General features: G+C 38.5%; 1 protein-coding gene and 1 long non-coding RNA gene across 3 annotated transcripts; one reads left to right on the top strand and one right to left on the bottom strand.

Annotated features, from left to right (window-relative positions):
• Positions 1–1202: 1202 nt before the first annotated feature.
• On the bottom strand, positions 1203–10794 carry LOC120308190. Its single transcript, XR_005556783.1, has 3 exons — positions 10684–10794; positions 9715–9941; positions 1203–5930 (listed from the first exon to the last, which is right to left on the bottom strand). It is a non-coding gene; the product is annotated as an uncharacterized LOC120308190 (long non-coding RNA).
• Positions 9761–22619, top strand: CTSL (cathepsin L). 2 transcript variants are annotated; one of them, XM_039343891.1, is made up of 8 exons: positions 9761–9900; positions 12806–12938; positions 14266–14388; positions 14470–14625; positions 15927–16151; positions 19244–19412; positions 20754–20874; positions 22104–22617. In XM_039343891.1, the coding sequence occupies exons 2-8, from the start codon at positions 12816–12818 to the stop codon at positions 22201–22203; spliced, it is 1017 nt and encodes a 338-aa protein (XP_039199825.1). In that variant the 5' UTR covers positions 9761–9900; positions 12806–12815; the 3' UTR covers positions 22204–22617. The 2 variants fall into 2 exon arrangements, with proteins under 2 accessions (XP_039199825.1, XP_039199826.1); XM_039343892.1 differs by lacking the exon at positions 9761–9900 and adding an exon at positions 10873–11001 and having other exon boundaries at positions 22104–22619.
• Positions 22620–27491: the final 4872 nt, after the last annotated feature.

Genomic DNA, 27491 nt, shown 5'->3' with positions numbered 1-27491 from the left:
CTAATTGACAAGAAGAGTTGGGAATTTTCTGTAATTGTTGGCATTTTTGCAGCCCAAGTCAGCACCTATAGCAATCTAAGAAAGGCTGTATAAATTAGCACCTGCAATTTTTATGTTCTTTGCAGCTGCCTGATAAGCTTCTTCTTTTGCCCGATGACCTGCATGTCTGTCTGTTACAAAATTATTTTTGTACAATGAAAATTTCACAAAAAAAAAAAAAATGTGGAGAAGCCTGGTGTTAGGGAGCCTGTGATCAAAGAAACAGCTAAAAATATTATCATATCATTTATTTACTGGAAAATAAGATGCTGAATTTATCTCTTATAAGCTGTTTAAAGAGATAAATGACTAGCTGACTAAACAAAGGGAGGACACTGTGAGGTAAAGGTACAACATGTGATGTGGAAAGAGAAAAAAATAAACATTTTGCAAGAGCAGAGATCTGAACAATGTGACAAACATTCAAGAAAGCAACTTGTCTTTCTTGACCCCAGTCACTTGACAGAAGAGGTCACAGAGAGATGGTTATCTGTTACACATCTGTTACACAGCTACTGGGAGGTGAATTAATAGTCAAAAGTTATTTTTTTCTAATAGATATAGTTTAGCTCAGAGGTCACCAACCTTTTGGACACTAGGGACCAGTTACGTGGAGAGAGATTTTTCCGCAGACAGGAGGTGGTGTGGTTTTGTGTGCTGTCTGCATCCTGTGGATGGGTTTTCCTTGTTTGTGCAGATTGGCTGCTGGCATGCCACAGCCTGGTACTGGTCCATGGACCGGCGGTTGGGGACCCCTGGTTTAGCTTTCATCATGGGTTTTGTAAATGTACTTGTGCAAATAATTACTGTACTTTATGGCTGTGCAGCAATCCAAATTAAAAGATGAAATAGCACTGTGGAGCACACTGATTTAAAATGGTGCAGTTATTCACATGTGCTCCAAATCACTTTTTGCTTTTCAGTCCAAGTTGCAAGAGAGGATAAATCCCTTTACTTCTAAGCAGATTCTAAAGAACACCTCTTCACACACACACCCAAAAAACCCTGGACTATGGAATTTGAGCATTCAGTTACATCACTATGTTGTTTTGCTGCTTGTCCAAACTTGTGACCGGAACAGTTGGTGATATGAAAACAGGAAAGCTTTTCAGACATACTAGAATGTCTTTTCCCATATGAAGGACAACTCCAAAAATAAGGTATTTTTTAAAAAAAGTTAAATTTCAACATGTACAGCAATGTCAATGTAGGGCTACATTAGCTAGTTACAATTATATCCCATAATTCAATTGTAAAAGCTATATTCACACTTGACAGAGTAAGCTGCCTCCTTCTACTCACCATTAACACTAATCACAAGTGATACATTTCTGCAGAAGAAGGCATTTATAATTTGTGGAGTTTTTAATGCAGGTACCTACTCAAGTAACATTTAACCTTCAGCAGGAGCTCCATTTTCAGCAATTTGACAGATCCCAAATATCAGTACATATTTAATTATTATCATTATTATTCATTAGAAATACTAAACTAAATTTGAACCATTAAAATACATTTTTCGAAACAGATGAGGTTTGAATGAATAAAAAATGGCAGGAGATAAATATGATAAACTAAAGTCAAATGTCAGAACCGATGTCTTGGAATCAGAACTGAGTATTTTCAGCCCCACTTTAGTTGGCTTTCGAGAGTAAGTGTTTTACATTTTTCATGAAAAAAGATAGCACATTTCATTATCAGAAAAGTACAGTTGTATTATATGATTTGGGGGGGGGCACAAAATACATGCGGGGCTGGCATATCATCCATTGCCTGTGGATTTCCCACCCATCTTAAGCATTTTAATACAGATCAATTTTTTCTGTAAGAACTACATTCCATACTGTCCTCATGTTATTCAAGGTTAGAGCCTTGAGTTGGAGGTTACAATACGGAGCTATTTAGTTCTGTAGATTATTCAAATGTAATAAATTTATGTGAGTTTATTGTTAATTCACTTATCTCAATTAAGTGACTTTAATTGCTTCTTGGTCTTTTTATGAAGATGTGTCATCAACTTTGCATTGTCTCTTAGCTAACACATACAGTAGATAAGTTTTCCCAGAAAGATCTGCCTCTTCACATTTTCCAACAGTGCATTCAGTCCCACAGTAATTGAATCCATCCTCCATGTTGCTAGTCATCATCTTCTCTTTCCAGCTTTGCCAGCATTATATATATATTTCGAGAAAGATCTTCATATGTGTCTGAAGTATGATAATTTGAACCTGGTTATGTGTGCCTAAATGAAAATGCTTGGTTTAATTGTTCAGTAATCCATTTTATTATTTTCTTGACTATCTATGGTATATTCAGGAATCATCTCCAACACCAAAATTCCAAAATATCAACACTCTTTTTATATTGCTTCTTTGAAGTCCAACTTTCACTTTCATAGTAAGTTACAGAGAAAACCATGTCTGTATGATTCTGATCTTTATTGCTATAGGCACAGCCCATAATCACCTAAAATCTACAGAAGCCAATGCCTTCATGGCTACTCTACTAAGTGCTAGTTTGTGGTATATTTCTTGACTCCTGGTTCCTTTGCTCTTGACCAGGGGTCTTCAAACTTGGCCCTAACTGAACTGAAGCGTGCCTGACTGAAGAATTCTGGGAGTTGAAGTCCACAAGTCATAAAAGGGCCAAGTTTGAAGACCCCTGCTCTTGACAGTTGATTCTAAAAGGCAGAAACTATTTTAATTTCATTATCTTCATTGCCAGTTCTAATGCTGGTTGCTGTATCTTTTGTCATGAGTTTCGGTTTCTTACATTTAATCTTAGTCTTGGGGAGTTCTTTTACTGTGCTCTTTGACTTTCATTACTAGAGTTTGCAGACTATTTGCATTTTCAGCTATCAGAGTAGTTCATCAGCATACTATAAGTTATTAATACTTTTTCTCTAATTTTGAAATCACACTCATCTTCTTCCTGTCCAGCTTCCTGCAATATATATTCCTGCAAATTATAGATATAAAATAAAGAAGCGAATACTATCTTGTCTCAATCTCTTGATCTTTTTAACAAGATTAAAATTAAGGTCATTTTTTTCATTCTTTTTTAAGAACAATACAAAAGATCACTATGTATTTAATAAAGAAAATAGAAGCTCAAGTAGGCGTACAATGCGATATTTCACATATGATGCTTGAGATTATTTTACAGTTTTCCTTTCACGCCAAGCTTAATGTCTTAGCTTGTTCCCTCTACGTTTGTCAAAAACCCATTACTGGTTCTGCTCTGTTTACAGTATCACTGCCTCTGTTGTTTCATGAAACAACATATGTTTGTTTTTTAGGACAAAGACTTCCTAGAAAAATAGTTGTCTTCCAGTACATTATCAACAGTCAACCTAACTCTAGATTTTCTTGCACACACAATTCTGCGTCTTCATTGAGGACGGTATCAGTACCACTACCAAGATTTAATTTCTAGGGACCTCTTAGCAATTCAAATTGCTGACCAAAGCTTTAGAAAGTCTCTTCAATAGGCAAACATGCAATTATTTTTTCAGGAGGGGTATCCAAAAAATGAAAAAAAAAAGAAAATGAATGAAAGTTCAATCATCCAGGACAAAAGTATCTAAAAAGGTTTGATTGAACCTTCATTCATTTTCTTTTTCTTGTATCTTTGGGAGGGGGCACTAACTGAGAAATGAAAAATGAAATGAAATGAGATAATAGCTAAGAAACAACAAACTACTGTAAGATTGCTTAAAAAAAGCTGCATGGCTGGCACAATCAGGAACCAGTCTTCATAGAAGGAATATCTGTGTGTGCCTTTTTTCTGTAAAACACCCATCCTGGTTTATATTTGTTTTGTGCTAAGATTGAAAATTAAAAATTGTCAAAGGTGATGAGTGATTCCCTGGGATCATTTTAAAATAAACATTTAAAGTGCAATCTGAAGGTGAGCCTCACAGAAATCAGTGGATATTCTCCTGAGTCAGTACAAAAAGAATAGCTCCTCATTAGGGACGGAAGAGTCTATTACACGTGAAATTTATATCTGCTCTGATCCACTGCATGTGTTTTTCTTTGCAATGAGAAAATTATAAGAAAATAATTGATTCCTCCATTTTTGCTATCTTCTTTCTATCTTCACCAGGCAATGGGAAAAAACTTCTCAGATCCTGGAGTATCAGTACGGAGTGTCACGATTCATATACATTTTGGGCAGAACTTCAATTTCATGGACATTTTGATTCCACCACAATTCTCTGCAGATTCCCCCATCCTCCTCAGATCTATGTTTTCTGGGACAATGTACACAGATATAGTGTGTACACCTGCTTTAATCACCTTCATGTTTGGATCTAAAGCACAACACATCTGTAATTATATAGTAACATCAATAACATCTAAGCCTCTTTTATCACAATTGCTTTCTAACATATTGATTCTATTTTAAAATATTAAGCTGTTGCCCATACAGGATTGCTGGACAATATGGCATCTTGGATTCTCAGAACAAGAATGACCAATGGAACAGAATCAGAATGCTTGTTTTAATGTTGTCACATCAGGACACCTCCCAAGTTCTCAGGATAGTTTCCCAACTCTTTATTTTTTTTTTATGGGATTGAAATCCCAGAATTCCAAGCCTTTCACTGTGTTTTAGGGAATTGTACTCCCAGAATACTTACAGGGTGACATAATGACAAAGATGATTTTGTCATGTGACAAAGCTTGAAAAGCAAAGACTCTTTTCAGTGAAAGTCAATTTTTGGTTACTTCATGGACATTCTGGAAATTTAGTCTAAATATTATTATATGCATCCAAGAAGATGCAGTTTATTGGTGTGAAATGTAAGGTCTTACACATGGGAAGGAAAAAAAAAACAGATACACAGGTACAGGATATATACTAGCATCTGGCCCACTAGATCTAGGTGTCCCAGTGGACCACTTCTTAGTACAAGTCAGCAGTGTGCTGCAACTGCCAAAAAAGCCAACGCAGTCCTAGGCAGCATGAAAAGAGGCACAGCAACAAAATCACAGGAAGTGAAAGTATCACTCTGTGCTACACTGGTGTGGCCGCATTTGGAACACTTTGTCCAGTTCTGATCACAATAGGAAAAGGATGCTGAGGCCCTGGAGGGAGGGCAGACAAGAGCAACAAAGATAAGGGAGCTGAAAGTTAAATCCTATGAAGAACATTCAAAAGAACTAGGTGTGTTTAGCTTAAAAAAGTGAAGAGTGAGGGGACACATGACAGCAGTCATCCAATATACGAAGGGCTGCCACAGGGAAGAGACAGTTGATTTATTCTCTATAGCATCTGAGGACAGGAAAAGAAGCAATGGGTGGAAACTCAACAGAAAAAAGGTGGAATTTGCTTACATAAGAACTATTGAGCAATAAGAACTCCTCCCGGAGTTTTGGATGCTCCATTCCTGGAGGTTTTCAAGACTGGACAACCATTCATCTGAAATGGGTATGAGGACTTCTACCTTGGGCAGAAGATTAGACTAGAAGACCACCAAGCATTATGAGTCTATTATTTGAACATCTGGCTGGCAAAACTTAAAAAATAATCTAAGCAGGTTCAGATCCTGTTTTACTTAAAAGATCTAAGTAAAATCTAAGAACTATACGAAGTAACAAAAAAAAAAACCACCCTGAAAATGGTAAAGATCATCCAGAATAATATTAGAAAACCAGTTGGTTATGTCCACATCTTCACTAGATGTTAGGCTCAAGTTATACTTTATCTTTTAATGACAATTGCTTCTCCTTTGCTTCTAGTTACTCAGCAATTTATTCTCTTATCAGCTGGCTACAGTTAATAAAAAGACAAAGTCAGATGTGAGCTCATAAGATTAGAGAATACATGCCTTTTTCTTCTCCTCCTGGATTCTGAATTTTGTTTCTTGTTTTGCTGTACATATCCTGAATGAAAGCAAACATAGGAACAAATGAACCATGAATCAATCTTAGGTGGAATTTTCGTGGTTATTGGAAAAGAATCAAGCAGGACATTTTGAACTGGGATTACAATCCCTAGGAATAAGTATGTGTACACTTACGACCAAACCATGGTGCTAATTCCTCCAGTCTTTCAGTCTGAAGCCCAGGGACGTCAAATCCCTTTTTTGCAGTTTTCAGAGTCATCTTGACTTTGTTTATTAGAAATTGGCATCATAGTTTCATATTGCTCTCAGGTAGAAAGCACATTAAAACTATCATGTAATAAGTTAAACTAGACTTAGTATGGTGTGTGCAAAGAAAACTGTCCCTGTATAAGGGAGAGAATTGTTTCTACTTGCTTTGCATAACATATACTCACTGCAATGTCAATCAAAGCCCCTAATGTCAATCAAAGCTCCTAATCACCCCCAAGTGTCTTTTTGGAATTTCAAAACAATGAGACTGGGAACTGTTTTTATTACCTTTACATTAAAATATGGAAGATAGATGAAGTTTGTGACTTTATCAATTCAGTAATATAATCAATGCACTGTAACTTTAAATGCTTATTGAACCTCATTGCTACCTAGAAGTCACTGCTATTTAGAACTACCAATTAATACTACAAAAAAATCGCTTCAGAATATGCTAGGCACATTTAGTTGAAAACAATTTCAAAGTACCAACGGATCTGTTAACATGTAGCCCAATTCTGTGCTGAATTCTTAGGAAAAATACTGCATTTTGGACAAAAGCAAATCACTGTGCCTTTTTTGCAATTCTATAATATTATGCAAAAAATATTTATACAAGGTAAAAGCAAGAAGACAACTTCTATTTCTGAATAATATGGAGGGGGGGGGAGAAAATCCAATTCAAGGATTTTTTTTTTTTTTTTTTTAAAACCCCTGATATACACTAGAACCAGCTTCCAAGTATGTGGGCAGTAATCTTAGTCAAATCATATATTTGTCCCTAAAAGGTATTAGGAGCTGTTTTTTCTATGCAGATAAATATCAGTCCTTATTAGCTTTAGCACTCCTATAGAAACACATACACAAATAATGTTTTCAAAGGATCTTTGATTCTAGGTGCCAAAAATATTCAAATTGATAAAGAGTTGAATAGTATCAGTTCCTAAGCTATAGAGCTATCTGTAAAGATTATCTATTCTTTTTAACAATTACCTATTCTTTAACTTAAAAAAGAGTTGTATTTAATCACTTTAAGCTAATTTATGCATGGAAAATTCAATGATCCCTAAGATCATCTAAAACTCTCACATGATTTCTGGGATCAGATGATTATAAACGACTCATTGATTTACCGCTGGCAAATTTAAGAGTATAACTAATTTACTCTATAATCTTTGTTAACCTGAAATCAAAAGCATTATCTGGGTAAATTATTTATTAAATGGACTACCATATTTTCCGGCGTATAAGATGACTTTCTAAACCATGCAAATCTTCTCCAAAGTTGGGGGTCGACTTATAAGCCGAGTTGTCTTATACGCTGGAAAATACAGTAATTTAAATTCTATTCAATAGATAGAATAACAGAAATTTATTCTGTAATTGATCTCGTAACTTGTCCATTAAATGAAACATTTAAATCACCAAATAAGAATGCAATTATTCAATAGAAATCCCTAAACTGATCAGTAGAGAACTGTAGAACAGACAGTTTAAAACATTATACAACCCTCAAATTTTAATCCATCAAGGCCACTTATATTCCATGTTTTATAATTTATTATTTTTATTTCTTTTCTCCAAGAAGCACAAGATGACCTGACCTTTTTCCTACTACCATTCTATCCTTACAGCAGCCCAATGAAATAGGCTACACTGCGGAAAAAACTGCTGCTTTCTCACCCATTAAACTTCACAAATGATTTGAATCCTAAACTTCCAGTCATCCTGACCATGACATCAGACAGGCTAAGGTGAATGTTGTCAGACTGGTTTTAACATGAAGACTCCTGTTTAAAAACAGGTAACGTGCAGGTATTCCTTTCCCATTTTCATACTCCCATGGAGTATTCGGTCAAGAATAAAGCTATACTGTAAAAGGCAAATTGGACGTCAGAATTACAGCACAAGGAATGTCTACTCAGGAGTAGGTTCCAGATATTGTAAACTTACAAGCATCAGTCTGAGAATGGGTGGTTTTACATAGCTGTGCATAAATTACCAGGGTTTGCAGAATGTGGTAGCCTCAAACCTAATGCTACATCAAAGCTTAGCCTATTGTGCAAAGCAGGCTTATCTTGGAAAAAGGCATGATCTGAATTTAATCTCAGGTAGGAAAATGTGTTACATTGCCTTTTGTTCCTGCATAGATTTTGTTCCTGCATATGGTTGTTTCTGAAGTGTATAACATACACACACACAATCTTTCAAATTACAGTAAAACCCCAAAATATTCCATTTCAGAGTCGTTTTAAAACCTGCTTAAAAAAACAGAACCATCATTCAATGTAACCCAAAGCCTGGGAATTGAGCCAGGGTTTAATGGATCCTCTCAATGGGTCCAAGGTGGGTGATGAGGTAGGCACTTTCTGGGTTCCAAAAGTTGACATTACTGTATTTAAGGGATCAGACCCAGAGCTTGCAAACTTTGTCATATAAAGTAGCTTTCCATTCAAGAGGAGGGGAAGGAGACCCAGCACCTTCTTTTCTTTCCTTATGAATGACCCGCAACCCTCCACATTAAAAACCGCATTATAGGATTTGAGATCCTAGGTCAGTGGTGGCGAATCTATGGCACGGGTGCCAGAGACAGCACTCAGAGCCCTCTCTGTGGGCACACACACCGTCACCCCAATCCTAGGCCTTCAGCTGGGTTTTATAAAACCTTTTCGGTTTCGGCCAGTGTTTCTCAACCTTGACAATTTTAAGGCATGTGGACTTCAACTCCCAGAATTCCACAGCCAGCATTGCTGGCTGTGGAATTCTGGGAGTTGAAGTCCACATGCCTTAAAATTGTCAAGGTTGAGAAACACTGGTTTAGGCCTCCATCACCATGCGCAAAAAAAAGGGGAGGGTTCAATCAATCAATCAATTTCAATTTCTCATGGGAAAAAAAAGATCTTGCAAAGTTGGAATTGCTTGATTAAACTTTTTAGTCCCATCAGTCTGCCGTACCATCCAATGGGCCACACCCACCCGGCACCCGACAATGCATAAGTGGGTTTTGGGTTGCAGTTTTGGGCACTCGGTCTCTAAAAGGTTCACCCAGATCTCATCAGAGAAGCTGTGACAGACATATAGAACGTGTATAATCGGACTGCACCCTTTCAGAGCCAGAAACTAAGAGGAAACAAGCCATCTCCCCGGTTTCTGTGTAAGCGGTGGTCGTTTGGTTTGAACATAAAGACGAAGTAGAAGCGGGAAGCGCTGCGGCCCGGTAAAATTTCGTCGGGCTCCCAAGCCCCTCCTGTCCCAGCCTAAGAAGCCAAGGGCTTGAGAAGGGAGCTGCTTAGTTAGCATCTCTACGCCGCGAGGAGGAAATGGTCTGAACTCTACGGGGGGGGGGAGGGGGGCACAAAGATGTTTTCCATCATTTGCTCAGCAAGGTCAGCTTTTATCATTTGAGTTTCCAGAGGGAGTGCTGAGATTCAGCTGTTTTTTGGGGGGAGGAGGAATGCCGCCCCTTCAGGTGACTTTTCTTCCCCAGAAGCCCCAGGACACCAGAAGCTTTCTCCCCGGTCACGTCCCAACATGTTCCCCCCTCCTCCCCCCTCCCCAACAGGTCTGAGTACCTCTGGCATCACGGGATCGGGAGTCACGCTCCTTCGCGGATTAGTCCTGGCTCCACCTTCGCGCCTTGCTAGCCAATCTGCGCGCGAAAGGGGCCGGACCGCTTCGGGCTGAAGAGACTTTTAGTGAAGACCCCGGCCCGGCGCCAGTCAGAAGGCCGAAGGAGGGTTTCCGGTCGCTGTTTATAGGTAAGGCCGGCTGGGAAGCCAGCGACGGGTTTGCAGCGTTTCTGGGGAAAGGAAAGAGAGCGAGAGACATTAGTCTCCAGCAGCGTTCCTGACATTCTTGGTCCTGGCCGCGGAATTTGGGTTATGAAAACGGGGTGGGGATGCCGGCGAGTGTCGGTGGCGTCTCTTTCACAACGGTTTCATCTCTCAGCCTTTCTGACGCTGGGATCCTTAGGAGTGAAAGCCGGCTTGGGTGACTTTGGGTCATTCTCCCTCTCTGCCCACCTCACAGCTTGGTGGTTGTGGGGGGGGGGGAGAATAAAGTGGGATTTATAAACGACTCGCCGCCTTGAGTCAGCTATAACAATAAAGGCGGGATAATCAATCTATTCATCCATTGCTTAGAAACCGGACAATCCGCATCACTTCCAGGTAGTAAATATTTGGGGAACCTTGTGTGTGTGTGTGTGTGTGTGTGTGGGAGGGGGAGTTTCTTCGACTGGGTAAAGCTGTCTGCTTTGTGGGCTTTTCTCCACCGCAGAAAACTGCCGATCGGCTGGGGTTTGGGGCTCGGGGAGCGGGAGGACCATCGCGACCTGCATCGGGCATCTCCTTTGCTTTGGCTGCCGGGACCGGTTCGATACTATTTGCTTTCTCACTCTTCCGAGCCGACGGCAACGAGGGCGCGCCTGTTTTGGTCGCTGTTTACAAAACCTAGAAACTGGCGTGAGTCCCGGGCGTAGAGGAATGTGCCTGCCCTGAGTCGTTTCCCCGCCCCTCCAGCTGTTTGCCTTTTCCCCTGACCTGGGCTTGCCTCCCCCTCTTTTCCTCTGGAAGGCCTCCGCCGGCTTCTGCTTGGACCGGTTGCTTGCTTATCCCGCCCCCCCCCCTTTTTTTTTTTTTTCCTCGCCTTGCCTCGCGGCGCCTGGAAAGGGAGGGCTCCGTATGTGTTTACTGGAGACAGGTCACGTGCCCGCAAGCGCCCCCCCCCTTTCCCAGGAGGAGGCCCCCGCATCTCCGCCCCTACCTCGAAGTCAGGACAGCGGAAGTGATTCCCGGAATATGGCCGGATGAGTCATTTCATGCACTTAATGGGATTCCTCGCTCCCCCTTTATACGAAGGTTTGCGCATCACGCCGGGGATCTGGGAAATTGCTACAAGGTTTCCTGTCTCGCGCTTGGAGCAAGAACCGAGCGAGCGATCCATCTGCTGGGCTGGGGTGGATGGAGCAAAAAGGCTGTTCACCAATTTGAGTTGGTGCTGTGTAGTCAAATCTACCGTGCGGTCGCATTCTGAATTAGTTGGTTGTGCTACATCGGTCAAATTGACGGATATCTTATTGGCACCGTATAATTTCTCCGACTGACTGAAGTGAAGGATGGTGAAAGAAGGGCAAATGTTTTAGTTACTCCTTTTCCATCTTTTCCCAGTGTTAAGGACTATAGTATTACATCTCTTGCAAATAAGGAGGGAAAACGCTGGTTAATTGTATTCTTAACCGGGTTACTTAAAATGGGGAGGGGGAGCATATCAAAACGTGTTTTCCCTCTATTCATTCAGGTATATTGCTACACTCACCTAGGTTTCAAAGCCAAGATGTAGCTCTAAAGATATAGCTAACAATACAGGATCTAACAATACACTTTTGTTATTGAACAGAAAGTATAGTCGCCCACTTCATGTTGGTGCAAGGGAAAGAGAATTCTAATCTTATTTAACTGCAGTCCCACTTGAAGTTGTTCTGAAAAAAGAGTTGGCTATTAAAATATCCCTATTCTTTAGTGGATCATTACCTATCTTGAAGAGCTAAGCAGACTTGAATCTGGTTAATGCTTGGATGGGAGACTGTTGACTAGGAGGTAGAAAACAAACAGATCATCCCCCTGAGGTGAGCCAGGCTGGCAGCATCAGACTTGATTTTCTGAAAATCCCTCCAGATCTGGTTGTGCCATTAGGTCTGAGGACCTCAGGGCATTGGCTCCATGGTTATTAACATTTCCTCACCCATTATTTCTTTTCTATAGCCTTGTTTTTATAATTTCAGCACTTTCTAATAATTGTTGTTTATACTAATTATTTTTTAGCTGTGTTGAACACAGCCGAGAGTCATTTGTTTTGTGGCTATATAAGTTTGAAAAAGATGTCTGTAGGCATCAAGAATCAAGTCACACCTGAAAGAGATTTTAACTTTACTTTTTGGCAATGGAATGGCAATTGTGAGGAACTTCCCTAATCCACGTTTATTCCCTGAATAAAAAATGTAACTATGTTTAAAAGTGTCATTTGACTCTTCCTCACTTTGAGCTCCCTATGACATTAGACCTTCAACAATAACTTTCTTACAAAGTAGTTCCAAGGATAAAATTTGAATTCTCCCCCCCCCCCCGAGTTTAATTTTGAGCATTTTGAGAAAAGATAATACAGTTACAACAATAAGTACAGTATATCATTTTGAGTAGATATGCATTAGCTAAACATGATTCATCGTTGGAGATTTTTTTAATATAGTTTGCTTGTTTATTACTGCCACTTAAGATAGCAATGATGATAGGTGTTGTACAAGAATTAAAATCAGACAATAAACAAGTTGCTTTATGTATTACTGCCCTTAGTTATTTTTGCAATTTTGTGAAATTGCAAAGTACCTACATAATAAAATCAAATTACTGACATGGGATGGGAGCCAGCGGCATTTCTACTAAATTTCATAGTCGTCGTTTGCTTTGACATTCATGAGTGCAGGCAGTAGCTCCTTTGCGGCTGTGTTTACATATTATATTAAGCTGTTCTGCCTTGGCACAAAGTAATGACTGCATGGTTTGGCTCTATCACGATGACAAGAGCTTGTATTTTTATTCCCATCTCATGTCATCTAGAGGAGATCTTCGTTTTCTAATTGGACAATTTTTTCACTCTCTTTTTTAGACATTTCACGATGATCTATCTATGCATTTTGGCCCTAAGTTTCGGGGCCTCCTTTGCTGCTCCAGGTTTAGATCCTGCTTTAAATGATCACTGGCTGAGCTGGAAATCATGGCACAGCAAGAAGTATCATGAGGTGAGTTTTTCTTGGGACTCAAGGAGCATGATTGCTTTAGTAATTGACAAGGTATAAAACATGCCTTTCTTGCAAAAAGAGTCATGCGTTAGAAATAGTTAATTAGGCATCTTTACAAAGACATTTTTTTAAAATATGGTAATTTGGTGTGTTGGCTAAATTATCAAAATGCGGTTTGGGATAATGGTAGTTTTGAACCAAAGTTTCTGCAATAATTTAAATTGATAAATGAACTGGACTCCCTTTTGGAAATAGAATAGAATATTAAAGATATAAAAGAGCAGCAGCTTGACTTGATGTAATTTCCAAGTTAAATCCTAACAATAAAATTCTGCTTGTTTTAGACCAAAAAGTTGGTATTACTTTAGAAGGTGAGAATTTGATAAAACAAATTAGAGATCAAAGTCGAGCTCATATAAAAAGAGTTTATAATGTATTAGTGGAATTGGATTCAGAGATGGAATTAGTCAAAGATTGTATGATAAAATGGGCCCAAAATTTTCAAGAGCCAATTTTACTAGATACATGGGAGACAATTTGGGTTGGGAATGTGAAGTTTACTCAGGCTCAAAATTTACGAGAAAATTTTTATAAAATGTTTTATAGGTGGCATTTGGATTCACAAAAATTGTCTCGTATGTATCCTAATTTACAGCCTAAGTGTTGGAGATGTGGTTGCTTAGATGCAACCTATTATCATATTTGGTGGACATGTAGAAATATAAAAGCTTTTTGGATTAAGATTTGGTGGAACATTCAGAAGATTTTTAATATTTGAAATATTTACACCACAATTGTTTTTGTTAGGTATTATTGAAGATTGTGATGTTAAAGAAACTATTTTAATGTTGAATCTTATTACGGCGGCAAGGCTATTGGTTGGGCAATATTGGAGGAAAGATTCTTTGCCTACTATAGAAGAATGGTCATTTAAAGTTTCTAATTTAGCAGAAATGGCCAAAATTTCTGCCTATTTGAAAGATCATTCACAAGAAAGATACATCTCGGTGTGGAGAAGATGGATAAATTTTGTACAGAATAAATATGGGATTAGAAAGTATCATTTAGTTTTTGATTAACTTATAGTTTAAATTGGGAGTTGTTTGTATTTGAGTTAAAGTATTTTAGGGACTTGATTATTGGTATAGTTGGATAAGCTTAGTTAGAATTTGTTTGCTTATTTTTAACCCTATAATCAGCTCTGGGAAGTGAGGGGGGGAGGGTTGGGGTGGGGGGGAGGGAGGGAGGGTTATTGTATTGTAATAATAAATTTGTATAAAACTTTTCAATAAAAAAAAATTCTGCTTGTTTTGTTCCTTGTTCATAGAAGGAAGAAGGCTGGAGAAGGATGATCTGGGAAAAGAATCTGAAAATGATTGAATTGCACAACCTGGACCACAGTCTAGGCAAACACAGTTACAGACTAGGAATGAATCATTTTGGAGACATGGTATGGATGGGCAAAATTGCCAGGTTGTTTTTCTTGAGTAATTGCTTGCATGTTACACTGATGAGTCTTCTCTTTCTTCAGACTAATGAAGAATTTAGGCAAGTGATGAATGGCTTTAAACAATCTCGATCTCAAAGGAAATATAAAGGGTCACAATTTCTTGAGCCAAACTTCTTGCAGGCTCCAAAATCGGTTGACTGGAGGGAGAAGGGTTATGTAACACCAGTAAAGGATCAGGTATGTGCCTTCCTTGTTTTAATTGCCCTAAGGCAATTAGTGTAAAATTTATAGCCCTCATAGATATTATTCTGAACATAGTTTTAGAGCTAGAAAAATAGGGAGAAAAAAATGGAAATGTGGAATTGGACCAGTTCTACAAGAAAATTTATAGCAATTGGAAGTAGATTATGATAAAGAGGAGACAAGACAGAGGTATATAATGCATACTGTAGGCAACTTGGACAGAGAAATCTTTTTTTTTCCTTTTCTCACATTGTGATATGATACAAAGAACAATACAGAGTTCCGTGGAATTCCTTATGGTAATGTCCAGCAGTGTAAAAAAATGTATAAATAGACTGGTCAAATGTATGGAAATTCAGGCTGTCAGTGACTTTTACTCATTATAGCTGTATAATAAATACCTCCTGAAAGATAGGCAATGTATCTAAAATGCAAACTGCTAGAGTGCAACAGTGGAAGAGACCTATCACAGTCCTACCCATGTGAAGTCTGCAACTATGTTTACAGACTTCACAAAGTCATCTAGAATAGCAAATGAAGACAAAAGAGGTTCATTTAGACAGATCATCAGCCTGAGCCAGCCGAAGCTTTTCAGCAGTACTAGTTAAAAATCCACGTTCCTTGTGTCAAGAACCTAAAATAGTATGTACTTCGCAAGGATTTTAACATTCCATGAGTTGTAGCATGCATTTTTGAAATAAGAATTATTAAAGTGCTTGTTCATTCAGTCTTTCCTCTGAGGATGGAGAGAACAGTTGTGTTTTCTTTTGTTTTTCTCGTGTACTGCTCTGTGTAGTCTTACTCAGCCAGGAAATGAAAACATTGTGGAAAAACTGCTAGGTAATTTGCTGAATATGCACTTTTATAATTCTGGTCTTTGTGTAGATTCTGTGATCAAAGTTAAAAGCTGGAGTCACACAAAACTCCTAATATAAGGTTAATTACCCAATTCCTGGCTAGGCACAATGCATTGAAACATAAACTGCTGCTGTCTGGATTTCTAATATAATAAGCCATAAACAAGCTCAGTATGATTATATAAAATAGGAGATGGGAGTCCAAAAAGTTGGAATAGCAAGAGATTTAATTATTGCATGCAATAAAGATTAATTGATAAGCAAAAATCACGGAAGCAACATTGGGAGATGGGAGCAGTTGTAGAGACAAGGCGAAGCACAAACTGAACTGAGAGAACAAAAAGTAGCAGACAATATTTTTCTACTGTTTGTTAAAGTAACAAGTTAGAATAAAATACATCACTTTTTTTAAAAAATGCACGTTCCATTTCACCACAGGATCAGTGTGGATCTTGCTGGGCATTCAGTGCAACTGGTGCTCTTGAAGGACAGCACTTCCGCAAAACTGGCAAGCTGGTTTCTTTGAGTGAACAAAATCTGATTGATTGTTCTGGGCCAGAAGGAAACCAGGGCTGTAATGGAGGACTTATGGACCAGGCTTTCCAGTACATCAAGGATAACAATGGCATTGACTCAGAGGAATCATATCCATACATAGGAAAGGTAAAAAGTCACCTTTGAATTAAGTTATGCCTCTTTGTTTTGGTCCCTGACCAGCAAAATAAAGCTTTCAAAACCAGGATTATATCTTTACATTTTGATTTGTGAACTCCACTTGGTATTTTTTTTTTTAGTCAAGTTCATTTGTCAGGTTTATTTGATATGAGAATATAATTCCCGCACTAATGACAAATGATCCTTTCATTCAAGGGAGGCTTCTTAATTATTGTCCCCTACTTATGAGGACAGTACTCCCCCAGATAGTCCCACCTTAAGCCTGAAAACCGTCTGGATGACTTTGGGCCAGACTCCCAGACCAATTCAAATTGCAGTGTTGTTGTCGTGAGGAAAATAGAAGACGGAATTGCCACTTTAAGTTACTTATAAAGTAATAAAGATAGGATTAAAAAAAATCTAAAATACATAAGTAAGAGTTTTATAGAATATTTAAATCAGGGGTATCAAACTCAATTTCACTGAGAGCCGCATCAGCATTGCGGTTGCCTTGGGGGGCCGGGTGGGTGTGGCCAGAGTGGGTGCAGCCTACTGGGTGGGCGTGGATGGAGTGGGTGTGGCCTACTGGGTGGGCGTGGTCAGTTCTACATCTTTCGCATCAAGGGTGCCTGTGGGGGCTTGGGCAGGAGTGGGACATATCTGAGGGTCTCCGGCAGAAGGGGGTGGGACCGGGGCAAGTGCCAAGATGGCCACCACAAAATTGTACATTGGCTCCTGGCTCCAGGGCCAAGGCAGCGGGGGCCATTCCCTCACTGTTTCCAGGATGGCTTTGCTGGCCACATGAAACCACTTCGTGAGCCGCATCCAGCCCCCAGGCCTTGTGTTTGACATGTCTGGTTTAAATTATCAAATGAAGACTTTTGTTTAAAGATATGTGTAATGAGTATCCAAATCTTAGAGACTGCTAAACTCTTTCCCACAATTTCTTAACGGGTTTACACATAAGTCATCACATAACTTTGTTGCTAGAACCCATTGGTTCTCTTCTAGGCAGATTGGAAACAATTATCATATCGGAACGACAGAAATGGTTGATAAATCCAGTAGAAACCCCTTTAGCTTGGACATAAAACTTGTTTTTCTGCTTTGTTTTGCAAGCAGAACATTTGGTAAATTGGATTGTTCCAGGAAGTTTATGTTGTGATATAATCACTTCATCTTACTTTTGCAAACAAAATAACTACTGCAAAATCTTTCCTGCTATTTCAAATTCACAATGGAAAATTAAGACAGGTCTATATTTATGGATGAGCTAATTTATATGTATATTTCTTGTAGTCTTTTCTTAGTTTTACTGCATTTTGTATTTACATTGCATGCAGTATGAAAATGACCAGAAAGAAATGAGATTCCATAGCAAAGGATTTTTATAGCTGCAGATGAAGTAAGATAGTGTTTCTACCTTGTTTTAGGGCTCATTGCCTTTTCTTATTTACGCAGTCCACAAATTAGTAGCTTCAGATGGCTTATTATTAATCATGGGCAGCCAAAAGACATGGCATGCCCTAAAGCAAGCCATATTCAGCCATAATTGCTATCAGTCCTCCAGCTGCTATTTCAGCTACCATTGCACCTTTCTGTTCTTTACATGTTTAAAAAAAAATGGCTGTCCAAATTGGAATCCTTGCCTTCAGGGTAAGAAAAGCCAGAAGTAAAAAGTAAGGTTCTACATTTAGGCAAGAAAAACCAAATGTACAGGTATAATATAGGGGATACCAGTAACTGTGAGAGGGACCTCAGAGTCCTAGTGAACAGTTACTTAAATATGAGCCAGCAGTGTGCTGCAGCTACCAAAAAGGCCAACACAGTGCTGGGCTGCATTAACAGAGGGATAGAATCAAGATCACGTAAAGTATTAATACCACTTTACAATGCCTTGGTAAGGCCACACCTGGAATACTGCATCCAGTTTTGGTCACCACAAATGTAAAAAAGATGAAAGAGTACAGAGAAGAGCAACAAAGATGATTAGGGGATTGGAGGCTAAAGCATATAAGGAAAAGCTGCTGGAATTGGGTATGTCTAGTTTAACGAAGAGAAGGACGAGGGGGGACATGATAGCAGTATTCCAATATCTCAGGGGCTGCCACAAAGAAGAGGGAGTGAAGCTATTCTCCAAGGCGCCTGAAGGCAGGACAAGAAGCAACAGATGGAAACTAATCAAGGAGAGAAGCAACCTAGAACTAAGGAGAAACTTCCTGACAGTTAGAACAATTAACCAGTGGAACAACCTGCCTCCAGAAGTGGTGAATACTCCAACCCTGGAAGTTTTTAAGAAGAGACTGGACAGCCATTTGTCTGAAATGGTATAGGGTTTACTGCCTGAGCAGGGGTTTGGACTAGATGACCTCCAAGGTCCCTTCCAACTTTATTATTATTATTACTATTATTATTATTTTGAATCCCTGATTCACTCCCTCACAACCATTCATGTGGAGAGGGGGAAAAAAACAGCTCATCTTTACAATTGTTCCGTGTTGAGCCAAAAGCAAAAGTTGATCCTTGGTTTAACTTTCAATCTGGATGCTATTTGCAGGCCTTGATTTTGTGGATCAGACCCTGGATCGTAGTTAATGTGTGGACCTTGATTATAGCTTAGGCTTTGGCCTACATTCAGATTGCTATATGACTTTGGATATTCAAACATTTCCTGTGGGCAATTCAGAAATGAAGTAAATATACACTTTTCTTCTGAATGAGCTGGGTGTAAAACATTTGATTTTAAGCTGTTTCAAATTTAAAATATCTTTTTTACATTTGAAAAAAACTAAATCATTCTGATTCAAGCAGTTCCTTTTGAGTGTGAAACAACTGCTTTACACATACAATGGGCATTTGTAGTATAAATTTTGCTTCAGATTGTTTGATATACCCCTAATCTATTGCATTCCTACCTTCTGTGGGTGAAATAGCTTGAAAAATTGCAGTGTTCGTTAGGTTCCCTATAATTTTTTTTTCTGGGTTATGAAATTGATATTTTGTGCGCATCTGTTTTATTTGTTTTATAGCAGAATTAGCTAACACTTTGAAAAATGGAGCTTAGCTCTTAACCACTGCACTGATTTTTTTTTTTTTTTAAGGATGATGAAGATTGTTTGTATAAGCCTGAGTACAACTCTGCTAATGATACTGGCTTTGTGGACATCCCTGAAGGAAGGGACAGAGCTTTGATGAAGGCAGTGGCTGCAGTTGGACCTATCTCTGTGGCTATTGATGCAAGCCACACCTCTTTCCAGTTCTATGAATCTGGTGAGGATTTATGAAAACAAAGGCTTTTGAATTAATCTATTAATCTACTGCTGTCAAGATGCACTGGATGAAATTCCCATCCCCTCAACCATCATTATATCCTATACCTGGAATTATTAGGGTTGTGGTCCTACGTATCAGGAGGGCACAGGGTTGAGAAACTATAGAATAGAGTATTGGTGGTGTGCGTGAAATGGGAAATAACTGAAAAGGTTCCAGAGTGCTTTAATAGCTCCCAATTCAATTTATATGTGAGCAGTATTTATTCACACATCCATCCATGCATATCTATGCATACCTGCCTGTCTCAAATCAGGCAAGGATTATCTAAAATGAGCTGTTCTTTATAGAGTATAGCTCATGCACAGCTATACAAGAGTATTGTGTACCCATGTATTGTCATAGTTGTAATTAGTGTGAATTGCTAATTGTGTTAGGAGTAGTACCAGCATATCACTGAGTTCAGGACATTTCCTGTTTGTTTTTTTCTTAATGAAAAAGCATCATCATCACCTCTTAATTTGTTTAACAGTGCCTACTGAGGAATCCATTCAACTTGATTTAAATTTCTTACTGTTATTTGTGCCTGATGTTGATTCCATTACTCTATGTTCTCCAGGATTGAGGAAGGATATGTTGGGTTGAGAAACCACCAAAGCTTTTCAATAGACAAAAGCAATCAGGAAAGGTCCTCTTCTGCCATGCAAAGCATGGGAAGATGGACCACTATGTCTCTTGATCTTCTCCAAAATCCAGAAAGGCTAACAATCACTTATTCAAAAAGATCTGCATATGTTAGAAGAGTCTTGATTGCAGACAATCCGAAGCTTGCTTAATTTTGTGCTGAACTTCTTACAAGATCTATTTTGTGGTGGTTCTGCCTTCAACAAATCTACCTAAAAATAAGCCCTCCCCATACTTTTTTTTTTTTTTTTTTGCAAGTTGGTGGAAGGAGATTGTACTTTGTGAGATGGTATATGGATTTTGAAATTTTGTTCCTGTTTCTTATTCTGGCACTACTTAGTTTGGGAATTATTATTTTCAACAAAAGTTGGATACCATATAAATTGGGAAAAGCATAACTCATTAGAAAAAAACACTTGTCTAAAGCTCTAAATCTGCTAACCTTTATTATCAAAAATATTGTTTGATGATTGGACTATAAGATAGTCTGCCAAGACACATACCTTATTAGGTATATATAAAACTTTGGTCCAAACACCTCATGGGAATAGATATGTCAAGCTAAACCAAAATGTAAAACCCCTAATGGCTTAGTATTAATACAATTTCTTGAGAAGTTATTGGTTTTTGGAAGCTAATCAACTGTTCTAATTCTAGGTGTTTACTATGAACCACAGTGCAATAGCGAAGAATTGGATCATGGTGTTCTTGTTGTTGGTTATGGATATGAAGGTACAGATGACGATAACAAGAAGAGGTATTGGATAGTCAAAAACAGGTATGCTTAGAATATTTAGGAGTTTGTTTCACAAATTTCCTCTGCATTCTTGCTTTCAAATGCAGGCGATTAACAATGAGGCATATGAACTGTTAGACGCAGGTAGTCCTCAGTTAACTAATCAGGAGCTCTATTGCTAAGTGACATCACCATAAAATGGGGGGGGGGGAACCCACATGTCCACATTGACTTAGGGTATCAGTTGTGGTCATTGAGTGAATTGCATGTGGTGGTTAAGCACAACATCACATAACCATGACTTCCTGCCAGCATCCCAATTGATTTTGCTTGTTGGAAGCCAGCAGTGAAAGTTACTTTGGTGATCATGTGACTATGGAATGCGATGACCATTGTAATTGCATGCAAGTTTCCAAGTATCAAATTGTGATCATGTGACCATGAGCAAACTAATGGCCATGGATTTGAGGACTGGCTGTTAAGGTGTCCTCATTCGGTGCCATTGTAACTTCAAAAGGCTGCTGAACAATTGATCACTAAGCAAGGACAACCATTCCAACCAATTGTAGAATCCTGGAAAAGTCAAGTCTGAAGATGTATTTCAAGTTGGTGCCCTTCAACTTTCTATTACAGGTTCCTGCTTGTTACACCTGATGGAAATTGTAGGATCATTCATGTCTTAATGTAAATAGTTGTAAAGTTCTAGTAATTAACAATATAAAAATAACATTTTTTTAAAATCCCAATGGGCTAATGACTCCTTTTCAATGTCGATGTCACACACTAAAATTATAGTTATTTGTTTTTGTCAACCAAGGCATTTCATAACAATTTCATGTGTAAACTAAATCAACTGATTTGGCATTGGGGTGAATGCACTCAGCTTGCGAACTGCATTCCTTTTTTTGTTTTGTTTTGTTATCTTGTTTTTAAAAATCTTAAAATCCATAAAGCAGTGTCGTATGGTGGTTATGGTGCTGAACTGGCGCTGGGGAAACCTGGGTTTTCAATCCATGGGAATGTTATGTATTCTTCCTTGTACTGCTGAAGGAGAGGCACAAGATACACATGTTAGCAAAACAAATGAAAAGAGAGTGAGTGTATAGATTGGTCAGGAAATATTACTATCCTCCAAAAGGGTGGCATGTTGGATGTATAGGTTACCATACTCTACATCATAACTTTGTATGTTACGTGCACATACTACATTCTAAAAAGAATCTTGGCAGAGTGGAAAGATTCCTAACACACTCTTATATTGTTCTTTTCAGCTGGAGTGAAAAATGGGGAGACCAAGGCTACATACACATGGCTAAAGACCGAAGCAATAATTGTGGAATAGCTTCAGCAGCTAGCTACCCCATGGTATAATTGTGCAAAAAAAAAGTGTCACCTGGGACAACCAGAGCCTCCTTAGATTGACAGAAAGATGAACCACTGGAACAGGTCTCTAGCTTGTTGGTCTTTCTTGGCACATTCTGGAGCCACCAAAGTATTCTGGCATCGAAAGGATTTTGAACTGACAATTGCACATATTTTCTAATGTATTAGATTGTATCGGTTTCTTCTGAGAACTAAGTTGTGATTTAATTTTTTTTTTTTTACCTTGAAACTCTGATGTTTACTTGATGGCAAGAGAAGCCTTCTTTTTTAAAACTTTAAATGTTGCTTATGAGCCCGAGCTTGTAATATTGATAGCTTGCAACCAGCTATTTTGTTTTTTAAACTGCAACTTGCACAAAGTGTTACAACACCCAGAAATAAATACTGAACATTTCAATATCGTTCTACGAGCTTTGAATTTTATTTGTACATTAAATTTGTTTTTTTATTATTGTTGTTTTTTTCATGTTGGGTCAGTTGGGACAGTCATTTTCTGGAATGGTTAAATTTGCTTATCGGATGTTATTTTCCAAGCAAGACCGTTTCCTGAAAAGGAAACAAAGGAGAGTGTTCCTCCTTTTTCCTTTATCTCAAAGTAAATTCTCTCTTCTATTTGGCTAATGTTTTATACAATCAGAAATATCCTATTGGGGAAAATGTGAACAAAATACAAGCAGTAATATTTAGGTGTGTTGGAGTTACTTTGCTGCAGGGTAGAAAAGCACTTAATTATCATAAAATTGCCTGCCAGTGATATGGGTGATTTCAAAAGTAGATTGGCAGGGACAAAAGCAGTTAGTATGGATGTAATTATAATCCACACTTTGGCATTCCTAAACAGAGAGAGCCACTTTGGTGTGGTGGTTTAAAACACAGCACCAAGGGCTAGGGCAGGGATCTTCAAACTTGGCCCTTTTATGACTTCTGGACTTCAACTCCCAGAATTCCTCAGCCAGGCATGCTGGCTGAGGAATTCTGGGAGTTGAAGTCCCCCAGTCATAAAAGGGCCAAGTTTGAAGACCCCTGGGCTACAGAGTGATTTGGGGCCAGTCATTTTCTCTTAGCCATGGTAAAATCTCTTACAAAATGTTGTCAAAAAAACATTACCAATCTGCGCATCTAGTCCTCGCAATTGACTTGAATGATCAAAACAAGAACTAATTCCAATAGCATCAGCTTTTAGGAAGAATGATGGCTTATATATATGCAGGTCTTGGTGTATTTGGGTCTTTTCCCGTGTAAGATTGAGAGTATCTTGGTGATGTTTCGACGAGGTCCCACTCATCATCTTCAGGTCTTCCAGCCTGAAGATGATGAGTGGGACCTCATCGAAACATCACCAAGATACTCTCAATCTTACACGGGAAAAGACCCGAATACACCAAGACCTGCATATATATATTCTTCCCTCCCTAACACAGCTGGCAAAAGTGAGAAAGAGCCTGTGGTCTAGAGGTTAATACAGCTGCCTAATATGCAGACAGCCCAGGTTCGAATCAGCAGCCTATCCAAGAAAGAATTGGATAGTATGAAGAAAGTATGAAGAATTGATGTATGAAAATTTAGTAGGCATGACTTAAATAATCCTGCAAACTCTTTTTCTGTAGATTTCTTAGATTGACTTAATCCTTGTCACCCTTAAAAGCTTACCTTTGTTTTTTCTAGACATGGCTTGGTAAACAAGGTTTTTCCACTGTCCTTGACTGGTGATAAGTAAGTTGATCATTATGTTCTTGTGAAGTAAGCCAACCTGATCCCTAACTTGTTGACTCAAAAATTGGTCACACTAAACTAAGCAGGACTTACTACTGGGAAAAAAAACATGCTGGAAAACTGCAGTCTAAATTATGTACAATGCTAAGTTACTGCAAGACGAGACCCAATTTTTCAAGCAATTCTTTTGACATTGGCAAAACTATCTAAAAAAACATCTCCGGTGAATGTCAGTAACAGGAAAGCATATTGTTTTCTGTAAAGATCTGAAGCATCAAAGGTTTAACTACCACAGGAAATGGAACACTTCTAAAGGCTGGCAAGTTTGAAATGGGAGAGGATGAGGTTAAATGTGCTGAGAATGCATTTCAAAATGAAGTATCCTGGCTCTTGCCCCATGTTTTGTTTTCAAACACAATAGCACATGACTGCTAATAAGATATCTTGGCACTTTTCCCTTAGTGCTAAACTTCTGCTGGAAGTTATACAGTAATTGGCAGATAAATGACCCAAGGACAATCTCTTTACAGGTACATTCATTGATCTGGTCAAGAATTTTTGCTGCTATAATTGGCTCCTCCATGGATATTGGCAGGCTGGTTTAATATTAATGTATCTTATTCAAATCATCTTGCCTGTGACTCTGGGTGGCTAACAACTTTAAAAACAACTTTAAAAACAGCAAATAAAAAACCCTCCCTTTTTTTGACCCTGTAATCCCTTAATTCGGGGTAGAGTCAGGGTGACTGGATAGAACTGAGTGTTTACTGGCTGGATGCCTTTCCTGACATCACACAAAGTCCACAGCAGATATTTTTCCTTTGCACTCTAGGAGATAAATATCTGTCACTACCTAGGGTTGAGCTCTCAACTTTCCAAGAGGGAGGCAAGCATCTACACCCATACGCCAGAGTTCTCAACCTTTCTGGCTTTGTGGACTGGTGGGGGAGAGCCGATGGTTCTGTATGAGTGGTGGGCAAGCATGCACATACCTCCACTTGTGTGAGCAGCAGGCACCCTTGCCACACATGCACATGCGCTCTCTGACTGCTCACGCAATTGGGGATGCATGTGCCCACCGCTTCAATGACCCGGTTCCAAACAGCTCATGGCCTAGTAGTGGGACACAGCCCAAGAGTTAGGGACCCCTGCCATAGGCTACCATGCCACTCTTTAAAAACAGAAAATAAATATATATAAAAAGCTTGGGAGAAACAAAAGAGCACACACATATACATGGACAACCACACACACTGACCAGTAGCCTGGGGGTCAAAATTAGGTGTGTATATATATCAACACAGAATGGTTAGTATAACCACCTAGAGATGGATCTTAAGAGTCAGTTATCAACATATTAGGAGGCTGCTGTTCGACAGGTCAGGCACTGGGTTGAATGCATATCATCCATAAAATATGTAATATTACAACCTTATGTCCTTTGGTTTTTCAGATTGGATATGTAGGATATACTGATTGGGAATTCTAAATACTGCAATCCAAACACATCAGGAGTTCAAATAATAAAATCTTTTAAAAATGGAAGATTAAAACAGAATAGAGACTGCCTTTGGCCACAAATGAAATAAATCAAAGGTGTCAACACAAGATATTAAGTATGTTATTGTGAGATTTTTTTTTCTAAGAAGATAAATGCAAGTGAGTAATATTGCTAAAGCTGTAATGAAGAGGGTTTCTAGTTACAGTATGTGCATGCTCACATTAGCAGTCCTGACAATTTCACTTACTTCCCTGGAAAATAAGGAGAAAAAACAACAACAGACTATCTGAAATGAATAGAGGCTATTTTTCAAACCAAACAAATCAAGTCATCTGTAAGAAAATTGAATAGAATTATTGTAAATTTCTCCTAAATCCTTGTTCCTAGATGACCCTCTGTCTTGTATAAATTGCATTTCTTCCAGCAAAACGTGTGCTAGCAAGACTCAAGCTATCAACAATAGCTTTGCAGAGGAGATGTTCAGGCTTCAGGCAACCTACAGTCAGCTGATTATTAGTCACAGACAATTTTGCTGATATAATCAGAATAGTCAGAGCAAAACAAATCTGCACATAAGGATTCTGCTGCCATTTTAAGATTCCACATTTTTTTCTTTAAGAAGTTTCTCAAAATAAATGTTCCTCTTTGTTTCTCGGGAAGGAGGGATGTATAATTACTAAAGAACTGGATACAACACTGAGATTTACTTAGTCCACTTTCTTTAAAAAAACATACACTCAAAGATAGTGAACCTTGAACATGGAGTTGCTCAGAGAAAACAAATACATTGATCTCAATTAGCCCCTCACATTCACAGAATGATAGACTCAATGCAGCAATAAATATGTTGCAAATATGCTCCTAATTGGAAAACCTATTATTAACCTATTAAATATATAGAATTGAGAGAATAAGCCACTATCTTTTCTCTGACATGTACTGCAGTACTGAGAAAACAAGGTTATCATAGAATACATAACTGGTTGATAATTTCTCTTGTCATACTTTGTGCTGTTTTTCCAGCTATTATTAAGTATACAATATTTTTTGAAACCACATTCACAAATCTTAGGACTCATCTAAGGCAAGATCATTACTATTTACTATTTCTTCTGTATGCATGGCTATAGCTGTTTGTTTCAGAAGGGTAAGTGGGAAATTTCTGTTGTTATGCTTGGCACTGCTTGTACTATACTGCATTATCTCCTATTGATTTCAATTGTTTCAATAAGCTCATAATTTAAACCTTGTAAACAATTGTGTGCATGTGGTTGGAAAAATGGGAGAAAAATGTCCACATTAAAATCAGAAGTAATCACCAATGACTGAAAAAATGAAATATCTTACAGAAGTTATCATTTCAAGTGCAATAATAATCACCCATCAAGAACATTAACAAAATTTGAAGAACAGTGTTTAACGTCATTTGAAATTAGAGGGATATCTTCAAAGGAGAATCAGGTAGTACAATAATATGGCTTTAAATTAGGATAGGGGTAGGCAACCTTGGCTCTTTTTATGACTCGTGGACTTCAACTCCCAGAATTCCTGAGCCAGCCATGCTGGCTCAGGAATTCTGGGAGTTGAAGTCCACGAGTCATAAAAAGAGCCAAGGTTGCCTACCTCTGATTTACTAGGATGAGAAGATATGGTTTTACTTTCAGTGGATTGGTAGAATGATCCGGTTTAGGGGTCTCCAGCCTTGGCCACTTTAAGATTCCTCAGCTGGTAATTCTGGGAGCTGAAGTTTACAAGTCTTAAATCGACAAGGTTGGACATCCCTAATCTAGTCACTCTGTCATTCTCTCAGTTCAAGAGCATTGGAGGGAAAAATACAGTTTGCAGAAAAAAGTGCCAAAGGAAGCTAATTTTTGCTCATGAAGCAAAAACAGGGTAACACACATGCCAAAATAGCTTTTATATCTCTATGCTTTAAAAGAATATTAAGAAAAGGATTTGGGATTTCAACTTGATTAGGCAGCTTGGAATTCTGTATAAAACAGTTGATGTAGCAAGCTGTGGTAACTAGGGACTCTTACAGATCCTCAAAGATTAATTACTG

This window comes from Crotalus tigris, unplaced genomic scaffold, assembly GCF_016545835.1.
Source record: "Crotalus tigris isolate CLP2741 ecotype Arizona unplaced genomic scaffold, ASM1654583v1 scf7180000017881.257975618366:2651188, whole genome shotgun sequence".
In the NCBI taxonomy this organism is placed as follows: Eukaryota; Metazoa; Chordata; class Lepidosauria; order Squamata; family Viperidae; genus Crotalus; species Crotalus tigris.
Note: the sequence above shows the minus strand (reverse complement) of the source record. Positions and strands in the feature narration are given on the sequence as shown.